This window comes from Suricata suricatta, chromosome 9, assembly GCF_006229205.1.
Source record: "Suricata suricatta isolate VVHF042 chromosome 9, meerkat_22Aug2017_6uvM2_HiC, whole genome shotgun sequence".
Taxonomy (NCBI): Eukaryota; Metazoa; Chordata; class Mammalia; order Carnivora; family Herpestidae; genus Suricata; species Suricata suricatta.
In genome coordinates this window covers 90,910,726-90,921,911 of record NC_043708.1, presented here as the reverse complement: position 1 = coordinate 90,921,911, position 11,186 = coordinate 90,910,726, and the positions used below count along the sequence as shown (strand labels likewise).

Genomic DNA, 11,186 nt, shown 5'->3' with positions numbered 1-11,186 from the left:
AGCCCCAGGTCAGACTCTGCTGACAGCCTGGAGCCTGGAGCCTGCTTTGATTCTCTGTGCTCCTCCCCCACTTGTAATCTGTCTCTCTCTGTCTCTCTAAAATAAATAAATGCAAAAGAAATTTTAAATTAAGTTTCAAAGGCAATCTAATTGATTTTCTCTCTCTTTTCAGATCCCAAATACAGCTTTAAACTTTCCCATAAAAATCACTGAGGAATTATGTCAGTTCTTCCTTTTGAGAAACCAGTGTTTCCCAAGTTTCATAAGAAGAAACCATGCCTTGTCCCTCCTAAACCTTCTACTTCCTTCCTTTCAAGGTGCACGACGTTATTAAGCATTACCAGCCTGCGGCCTGTGGGCCCAGGGCTCTTCTGTTCCATCCCACGAATCCCAGCCGGCCTCCTGCTTCTGACCGACTCTCAGGCATGGGCTGCGGTTGTGTAACACAGACCTATGTCTTAGGAGAGATAATACCTGATTATGAAGCAACATCACCCTACTAGTATGTAATAATGCCCTTTCGGCATATAAATGATTTCGTTCTCTTGGACACATTATATATGAAGAAATGAAAAAGTAGAACTTTTAAATATTTTAATCAATAAAATAAATTGCCAAATGAGTTGGGTCAGGCTCTTTTAATTGCTGGGAGACTACATTTCTTAAGTGCATAAGGTTTATGACTTTAAGGGTTGTGTACTTAAAGATGCTGGGATCTTTGTAGATTCATAATATCTCATAAAATATATATAAATATTTGGATGCCTGGGTGGCTCAGTCAGTTAAGTGTCCAACCCTTGGTTTCAGCTCAGGTCATGATCTCACAGTGTGGGTTCGAGCCCCACATGGGCCTTGCTGACAAGGCAGAGCCTGCTTGGGATTCTCTCTTTCTGCCTCTCTCTCTCTCTCTAAATAAATAAATAAATAACTAAAAACGTATATAAATGTTTTTAGAGGGGAAGTAAATACGCCCTAAGTCCTGGCTCAAGCTGAGTCTCCATGGTCTCCCAGACAGCGAGAGAAGGAGGGGACGCTGGCAGAGACGTGTGCCTGTGGCCTTCTCTGTGCCCCTTCTCTGCTCCCATCTGCCCTAGGCCGCAAGGAGCCCACCATTCTTCCTTTTCGGTTCCCATAAGTCAGGGTTCATGCCCGCTTTACAGCACTCACCCTGGGCTCTAGAAGCTGGTAACGTTGTTCATCTCCTTTGCTACCCTGTGAGCTCCTGGAGAGCTTATCCACATCTTACTCCTGCCCCTGCTCATCTTGATGCTGGCGAGATGGAACAGAGGTGCAGGAGCAGGGTCCTATTAGAGGCAGCAGGATTGGAGCAGGGAGTTGGTCAGCCGTGGGCTGGAGTAGATCTTATTTGGGAACAAAGCAAGTGGACCTGCAGAGGCTGAGAAATTTATGCATGGAGACAGGAGAGGGGCGCTCATCCCACATTTGCTCAGTCCCACAAAGCTGAAGGTGGAAGAATGGGCAAAACGAAGACGTGCTGGGGGGGCCGAGGACTGAGGAGGCAGGAGGTGCTGATAACAGTCTCAGTGGAGCAGGGCATGGGTTCGTGAGGGGCAAAGCTGCTAAGTCCACCTCCCGCAGCGGGCAGAGAACTGAGCCCAGACACAGGGCAACAGAGATTCTCAGGGTGTCTGGCGTGCATGGATGGGCAGAAGTTTGTCATTGGCAGTGAGTGCCCGTGGGAAGTGACAAAGCCGCTGAGCCTTGACACTCAGATAAGGAGATTAGAGGTGCGGCTTCTGCTTCAGCACCTTCACCCTCGAGCTGCAGGTCTGCCTCTCAGCTGGTCGCTCCGAGTGTTGACTCTGTGGAAGGTATGTATGTGCTAACATACTCGGGCTCTCCTGTACACTCTGAAAATGTTCCTGTGTGCACACACCAAGGTGTTACGTGGGATTTCTGGGAAGAAGAGCACAGGTGGGGGGTGGGGATGGTTAATCTGCAGGTTCGAATTGTTCTACAACCTGCATGTGTTTCTTTTGAAATATTAGAGAGGCGTTTTGCTTTAAAAATGTATTTCGTGCTGGCAGCTGGGGAGGGGGGAGTTAGACATCTGTAAAGTCATATAATCTGTTTTAAACATGGATCAAAGTAACACTTTGCATGTGAACGTAAGCCTCAGAATGCAGCTATGGAATAGGAAGGTTTTATTACAACATTATACAGTCATGTCTGTGAGATACATCCACACTATCGTGTCTATCAGAACTTTCTTCTTCTTTATTGCATTTCACAACTTATCCAGTCTGTTGATGAGCATTTGGGTTTTGCCAGTTTGGGGCTATAATGGGTAAAGCTGCTATGACATTCTTATTCATTTTTCTTAGGATATAAGTACTTGTTTCTGATGAGTGTATGTCCAGGAGGAGAAGTGCCAGCTCACAGATTATATGCTTGTATAACTTCAGTAGGTCCTCTCAACCAGTTTTCCAAAGAGGTTGTACCAATTTATACTCCCACAAACAAGGAAAGGGGTCCAGTTCTCCACCCCCTTGCCCACACTTTGAATTATCAGTCTCTCAAACTTTAGGTATTCCATGGATAAGTAGTGGTATTGCAGGGCGGTTTTCGTTTGCGTTTCTTTGATAACTAATGATATCGAACACCTCATATGTTTATTGACTATATGAATGCCCACATTTGTGAAGGGTCTATTCAGAGTCTTGTATTTAAAAAAAATAATTTTGGGGGTGTCTGGGTGGCTCAGTTGATTGAGTGTCCAACTTTGGCGCAGGTCATGATCTAGTGGTCAATGTGGGGCTCTGTGCTGACGTTCAGAGGCTGGAGCCTGCTTCAGACTCTGTCTCCCTCTCTCTCTGCCCCTCCCCTGATCATGCTTTGTTCTCTGTCTCTCAAGAATGAATAAATGTTAGGAAAATTTTTAACTAACTTTTAATGAGATAATGCACATAAAACTCAGCATTATAAAGCATCCATTTCAGTGGTTTTAGTATATATGCAAGGATGTGCATTATCTAAGTATAGAGCATTTCCGTCACCCTAGACAAGGAACCCCTTATGCATTAAGCAGTCACTCTCAATTCTCCCCTCCCCCCACTTTCTGGCAACCTCTAATCTACTTTCCCCATCTGTATGGATTTGCCTATCCTAAACGTTTTATATAATTGGAGTCATACAATAAGTGGCCTTTTATGTCTGGCTTATTTCACCTAGCATGTTTTCAAGGTTCATCCATGTTGCAGCATGTATCAAAATTTCATTCCTTTTTAAAAATTTTGTTAATGTTTATTTTTGAGAGAGAGACAGAGCATGAGCGGGGAAGGGGCAGAAAGAGAAAGAGGGAGACACCGAATCCAAAGCAGGCTCCAGGTTCTGAGCTGTCAGCACAGAGCCCAACATGGGGCTCGAACTCACAAACTGTGAGATCATGACCTGAGTTGAAGTCAGAAGTTTAACCGACTGAGCCACCCAGGCGCCCCTGATTTCATTCTTTTTTATTGCCAAATAACATTGTACTCTACGGATATACCACCTATTGTTTATCTATTGATCAGTTGATGAGTTTGAGTTGTTTCCACTTTGGGCTTAAATGCTACTACAAACATTAATGTATGAGTTTTTATGTGAACATGTCTTTTCAGTTTTCAGGGGTGTATACCTAGTGGATTTGCGGGGTCATATGGTGACAGCTCTGTTCAACTTTCTGAGGAAGTGTCAAACTGTTTTCTACAGCAGCTGTACCAGTGTACATTCCCACCAGCAAAGCATGGAGGGGTGGTTGTTTTCCCATTTTACTTTTATTTTATAAGTAAACACTGGACATACCCTATATATACAATAATAGGAGGTTGGTTTAATAAATTGTGACGGTACGTAGTATAGAATAATACTGAAGCTGTTATCACAAAACAGATCTGTAAGTACTGACAATAAATAAAGTGAAAAAAGCAAATAGTTAAAAGCCTTATTTATGTAACTCACAAAGCTTTATCAATGGGGTCAGAAGAGTCTGGAAGAATATGCACCAAATCTAAATAATAGGGACTTTCCCTTATGGCTTTCTATCTTTGGCCTGTACTCTTAAAAATAAATATGGGGTGGTGGGTTGTTCAGTAATTTTCAAATTTATATTTAGGTGAAACATTGCAAAGAAATTTTGTGCTTGGCATGAGGTTAGGGAAAGGTTTGAGAAGTTCTATGGACGACCGCAGAAAAACTTCATGTCAAGCCTTGTTAAAATGGGACATTTTAATCTTTTTGAGGCATTTGTGCTAGCTGGGAAAAGTTTCCTCACCTTAAAAAGGATTATCGATCATAAGTATAGTAGAATGCCCTGAGGTTAAATTTAGCTGTGATATAGATGCCAGATGAAAAACCATCAGCATATAAAAATATGAAAACTATAAAATGTATTCTTGAATATGCCAGAAGGTGTGAAGGAGTCTCTCTGGGCAGTGGGATTATAGGTGATTATTTTCTTCCTTATACCTTTTGGATTTTTCCAGACTCTACAATGCCCGTGTATAATATTTATAGTTTTAAATACTGCAATATTTCAAATTTAGTTTGTGGCTTGCCTGTTCTTAACAAGCAGATCTAAAATGCTACCTGTGTGAAGCAGCTTAAGGTTGGTATGTCTCTCAACTTGTGGTCTCTGTTAGAAAGTGGTGTTTTCCAAGAATATGCAATGGCACCTGTAAGCAAAAAACTAATGTGCAAAGTTGTATATGGCATACAGTTCCAATTTTTTAAAAAGTATTAATATATGCTTATGAAGACACTAGAAGAAAACAAGTATAGGACATGCAGGTGACTGTCGCTCTTCATGTCCTTCTGTTTCCTATTATTTATAATAAGCATGTACAGCTCTTAGCATTTGAAAGAGTTTAAGACCAGTGTCTCTTTCCAGATTTGGAATGTTGGCACTTTTTTCTCCTTCCCTTTTCCTTGCTCTGCCACGACGCCTAGCCACTGTTGTATTCCTTCCCCCCCCCGGGCCCTGAGGTTTCTTCTCTCCTTCCATTTCCGCAGCTGCTACTCCGTTCAGAGCTGGTTTCTCTCTCTGACCTACTTCTGGAAGCACAAATGCTGGAATAATCCACTTGAATGACGTTGCTCCCTTGCTGAAGAACCCAGGGCTCACCTTCCTAATGCTATTAAGCCCTCAGCCTGACCTTGTGACTGGCAGGCGTGGCAGTGGCGGGGCAATATTATGGGGTCCTCGCCCAAGGCCAGGCTCCAGTGGGCAGCCCCTTGCACGCTCTTTACCTCACGTTTTATGCAAAGGCAGAGCAGACTGATTGTGCCGGCTCCACGGAAAGTGTTGTGGAGTCCCACTACACACAGATTCAGGCTCCACCACTGACCTTGAACACATTTCATCCCCCGGCACTTCCTCAGCTGTGACACAGAGGTCTGCATCCTTCCCGGGGTGGCTGTGAGCAGTCAGTAGCTCACATGGCATGGTGGTCAGTAGCTGTTTCCCTTCTGATCTTTCATCCCTAAAGGACTGTCCTCTACTCCTCTGTTACTTAGAGATCTCAGAACTATCAGCTGCCCCTTTGTTGTGGGAGTGTTCAACCTAAATTGTGAGCTCCCCGTTCTTTCTCCAGCCCCATCGTGACCTCTGCATGGTAGACATCCAGACTTAGCAGTGTCCCCACTCCACCTGCCCCAGAAATGCATTCCTCTCAAATTTGGCTCTTTTGAAATGTTCAGACCAGTACCCCCAAATATATTTTTAGTTAGGGTGTTATTTCTTTGAATCTTGATGTGCCCCACTCTTTGGAACAGCTGTTGGATTGGCTGGCCCACGATGGCTGCTCCCTCTCCCTCTGCCTCTTGCCCTCATCCCCAGCAGTGGCACCGCAACACCCTGCCTCCCCAACAGAAACCCAAGAGGCACGGTGGACATCTCCCCCTCCTCTCCCCACACGTCACCAAGTCTGGCACCTTCTTCCCGGGCCTGGTCCAAATCCATCCCACACCATTGTTTTAAGTAAGGCCTTCATCGTGTTCTGCCTGAAATATGGCCATAGGCTCACCTCTGCTTTTTCCACACATCTAACCTCCTCGCCCTGCCCCCTTGCCACTGCTCTGCTGCTGCTGCAGGCACTAACAGGGCAGCTTAACGTCTATGGAGCACTCACTGTATTCCAGCCTTGAGCTTGGCTTTCTGAACTATCTCTTCCAATACCCCTGATGACCCTGTGACAGTACATGTTAAGATGCCCATGTGGGGCACTTGAGTGGCTCAGTCAGTTAAGCCTCCGACTTTGGCTCAGGTCATGATCTCACTGCATCGGGCTCTGCACTGACAGCTCAGAGCCTGGAGCCTGGAATCTGCTTCGGATTTTGCATCTCCCTCTCTCTTTGCCCCTCCCCCATTCATGCTCTGTCTGTCTCTCAAAAATAAATAAAAAATGATTAAAAAAAAAAAGATCCCCATGTGATCGATCAGCAAAGATCCAGGGAGCTCAAAGTAACTTGTCTAAGTAGTGGGGCCAGGATCTGGTCAGCCAGGGCCAGCACCCTTAGCCACCAGATGGTTTTGCTTCCGTAAGTTTGCCCTCCCTTCAGTGTCTTGGGCCTGTCTATTGACCTCTTGATGGACAGACCCGGACCCTGGGTCTCTGGCTGTCAAATGTTTAATAAGTGGGATGTGTCCCTTGCAGAGAACCAATACTATGTTTACTCAGCCTTATGGTATCAGCGGGGATCACAGTCTACCATTTTCTGACTATTCCAAAAGTTTATCCTTAGAGGCAGAATATTTTTAAGTTTTAAATTATGGTATCCATTACAACAGTGCTTTCCACGGCAAAGCCCCACAGGATTAATATTGTGCTGTAAAGATCAATTGTGTCTGAAGCTGCCAAAACAGCCAGTTAAATGGTAGCACCAGAAAACCTATTGTCTAATGCTTCCTTACTGATTACATAAACGAGCTGGTGTTGACCCAGCAGTATGTTGCAATAAATCAAAGGTTATACATTAATTGTATATACTTCATCCCACGTATAGAGGTCTAAGCAACCATCGTGATGAAAGGAAGATGAGATTTTAAAAAGCTGTTTCTGTTGGCATTTCTCATGCATCTATGTCCCTTTGTCTCTCTCTCTCTTTCAGCTTCATTTTGGGTAAAAAAAAAATGGATCAGACCTTTCTAGTTAATGTATTTGGCTCCTGTGACAAGTGTTTCAAACAACGGGCTCTGAGACCAGTTTTCAAGAAATCCCAACAGCTCAGCTACTGCTCAATGTGTGTAGAACTTGTAAGTGCCACCTTTTAAAAATTTAAGTAGTTTCCTGTCTTAAAATGATGTCTAATGTTTGGGTCCTGTGACAGATGAGTTTATACACACACACACACACACACACACACACACACACACACACACATTTTTAGTGCACTTGGGCTGAGGCAGGACAGAAGTGGGTTCACAGCATGGACACTGGGCTCTGACCTCTTGAGTTCAGATCCTGGTTGTATTCCTTGGTGGTGGTATGCCAGCAGATCTCAACTCTCTTAGGAGGTAGGTTTTCCCATATGTAAAACAGGAATAATGGCATCTATCTCATAGGGCTTTGTAAGAATCAAATGAGTTCATTTGATGAAGTGGTTTTTTTTTTTTAAGTTTATTTATTCTGAGAGAAAGGAAGAGGAAGAGAATCAGAAGCAAGCTCTGCACAGTTAGTGTGGAGCCCAATGCAGGGCTTGAACTCACGAACCAGAGATCCTGACCTGAACCGATGTCAGATGCTTAACTGACTGAACCATCCAGGTGCCCCTGATGAAGTGTTTAAAACAGTACCCACCACGGGATGTGCTCAATGAATGTTTTAGGTATTATTGTTATTTTTTAGGAATAATGTTTTTTGCTTCTGCTTTCTACTAGTCTGCTTGGCAAGCAACCAAGCTAAAAGGGACTCTGGCAAACAAACAGCCTGGAAGTACCTCTCCAAAGGCCGTGATCCAGCTTTCCCTAGGAACAGCTCTATTAAAGACTGAACCCTATAGGGCTTCAGTAGTAAGCAACATTAAGTTCAGGGAAAAGTGCTCCTTAGGCCTAAGACTTCACTGAGGGCTAGGGATTGAATATAAATCCTGACATTTTTCAAGGAACACAAATCAATCCTCACTAGAGGTGACGATGTACTTGCTTTATTCAGATCTTGCAACAAAGTGACAATAGCGTGGCTGAAGCCCTTGAAATAATGCTGTCTCAGAGGATTTGCAAAGGTGGGCTCAGTAATGTGGCTGAGCAGAGCCCCCACATGGTCAAAAGTGGTAAAGCACTCTTCAGAAGCCCAGGAGGAAACCCCCAATTATTAACATATTTTTAAAAGTATGTATCAAAGATAGGGGATTTTTACATTTTATCCACCTGAAGAGGAAAAGACAGTATTCACCCTCTTGGTTCCATTGTAACCCCTGACAGTAATGACATTTAAAAAAATTATTCTCTTAAAGCAATGGCAAGTAAACAGCCCAGAGTGACACACAGACTTTGGAAAAGCGTAACAATCCTGATGTCACAGATTCAGGCTTAGTATAATGGGCTTCTACCTGAAGCACCTTTTGTTCTAAGCTTGGCTCTGCAAATCACCAAACTGAGGACATTCAGTTTTTAAAAGAAGCCTGCTTTCAGGTGGCCTTACCATCCTGGAACAGTGCTATTTATGAATCTAGCTCTTCTGTTTTTTAAACATCTTCTTCTGTGGACAGAAAAAGCCCAGAATCCCCATCGTCACATCCTGTAGCATCAGAGATTCTCCCAGGTTGGAGGTGCTTTTTGGGAAACTGTCACAGGCTATCTCCACCATAAGCTCTTGGCCGTTCCCAACTATTCAGACACCCTCCTGGGGCTGAGGAGACGTCCAAGTGACTGACAGCTCATTTTTATCTGGGTGTTTGGGATTGTGAGCCTCCCAGTGGACTCTTTTCATAAACAGAGGCAACCCTGTAACTCTAGTACTGCTGGAAGGTAGCAGACCTCAGCTTTTCTGCTCTCCAGCGTCCTTACCTAGAAACAGGAGTGGAAATTAAAGTACAGGAAGGCCCTTTGTAAACTTTCCCAGCTATTAAAAAGTTGCATGGCCTCATCTCTAGATGGCAGACCCTCCAGACTGGAGGATACTTGGGGTTATTTTACAGAGAGAACACGCTTCCAGAGGAGGCCAGGCTCCAGCGTGAAGCCCGCTCACTCCAGATCACACACAGGCAGACCTTGAGCAGGCACACTCGGCGCACGATGGGCCACGCGGCTGTCTGGCCAGGCCTTCTGAGGTGACCCTGGTGAGAACTGTCTCTCATGGCCTAGTGTCTCATTTAAATGCTTCCTGTGAATTGCTCAAGAATATCAGGGAGCCTTAATTTTGAGCAAATGCTACGTGTCATGGGATGCTCTACAAGGTCACCACTGATGAGCCTTTCTGAGGAGGTGTTTTCCATTTATAAAGGAGGAGACTGAGACCCAGAGATGTCAAATAGATCACCCAGGGCCACACAGCACAGCCAGGAGTTATCCTCAGGCTGTATGATCTTGATGAAACCCATTCTCTTACACTTCTGCTCTACAAACTCAGGAGCAGATGTAATATTTTCACTTTTATAAATAGTTGTATATATCTATTTACACATTGATATTTTATATATTTGCTTTATTTTTAATTATACATTTTACATGTTGTTTTATACATCTGCTTGATAAGCTAACATTAACTGAGCACCTACCATACATCAGCTATTCTAAGTACTGAGGATAAATGGTGAATAAACGTGTATCAATGGGGAGAGAAAAAGGAGCTGGTGGTTAAAACACATCTGCTATGAGGGTGGTATCTGTTAAGAGGGTCATTCACTTTATTGTATTTAATTCTCATAACTGCCCTATGAAGTAGATGTTCCGATAAGGAAACTGCGGAACCCAGAATCTAACCTCTTAGGCAATCATGCACAGATTAATATAGATTACTTCCAACTTTTCTTTGATGAAGAGCCACCCAGGGCACCAAGTGCAGGGAGGGAAGGATGGGAACAGCCCCCAAAATCCTGCTTGGGAATGTTTGCTCTAGAATTTGTAACCTTGATCTGCCTTCCCATTTTGCCCTCGCGCGAACACACACAAGCAAGGTCATGGAGCCGGGAAAGGGAGAAGCCATGGGCTGGGTCCTTCACATCGACGTCTGGAGGCATCTAGCTGAATGGAGCCAGACTGCCTAGGTCCAAATCCTGCGTTTGCCTCTTTCTGGGAGTGTGACTCAAGAAACTCATTTAACCTTTCCGTGCCTCAGCTTCCTCATTTGTAAAATGGGGAGAATAGTATCCATCAGGGTGACTGTTGTGATTCATTAACGTCAAATACTTGGAACAGCGCCCGGCATTGCAGAGGACTGGGGAAAAGAGATGCTTGAGCCTGCCTTAATGTCATTAAATTTGCATTTTGAGAGAATCCTAGGGACGCTCCATTCTAAGGTGAAGGAAGCTGGCTCAGAAATGACACAGCTGAGATCACTGAGTGTAGGTTCGAAAACCCGGGTCTGAGCCCCTGAATACTAACCCCACCCCTACCACCAACCAACTTTTGCTGACCCCAGGCCTGGCACTTCATTCTCTGTGTGAAAAAAGGAAAAGGAAAACCCAGAGTGTGCTGTTCTAGTGTCGTTACAATGCAGTTTCGCAGAAGCCAGAATGAGTTTTATTTTTGTATATTTAAGTCAACAAAGGAGGAATGTTTCCGGTTCTTTGTAGAGGCGGGTAGGGAACCAAAGCTACCCAGAATGAGGCTGGGAATCAGTGGTGGGTGCGGACCGGGCCTCGTTGCCCTCTTCTTGCCCATCTATCCTGCAAGTAGCAGCCACCAGGCGGCCTATCAAGTCCCATTTAGAGCAGATCGGCGCCAGGGAGCGGGCAGGTAGGAAGGGCGTGTCACTGGGACTTCACTGGCTCCTAGGAGCCGGGCAGTCCTGGATTGGAATCCCAGTTTGGTCCTTCACTACGTACGTGGAAGTCACGTTATCGTCTCTGAGCCTCAGTTTTCCCACCGGTGAAAGGGACACGACACTCCCTGCATCTCCAGGTGGTGTGCGCTGCAGCGCCACCGCGTGCATCGCCCAGGCCACAGCGCCAGGCGCGCGCCGCAGGTGTCGGCGTGGGGAGCGCGGAGCGGGTGCGAGGGGTCGCGGGAGTCCGCGGGGGAGCCGAGC

General features: G+C 45.1%; 1 protein-coding gene across 1 annotated transcript in view; it reads left to right on the top strand.

Annotated features, from left to right (window-relative positions):
• The first annotated feature begins 1,658 nt into the window (after positions 1–1,658).
• The window catches only part of GNB5 (G protein subunit beta 5), a 50,143-nt gene continuing 40,615 nt past the window's right edge, over positions 1,659–11,186 (top strand). Inside the window, exons 1-3 of the mRNA XM_029952246.1 lie at positions 1,659–1,832; positions 10,698–10,894; positions 11,060–11,149. Coding sequence (XP_029808106.1) covers positions 1,659–1,832; positions 10,698–10,894; positions 11,060–11,149 — 461 coding nt within the window. The remainder of the gene's footprint in view (positions 1,833–10,697; positions 10,895–11,059; positions 11,150–11,186) is intronic.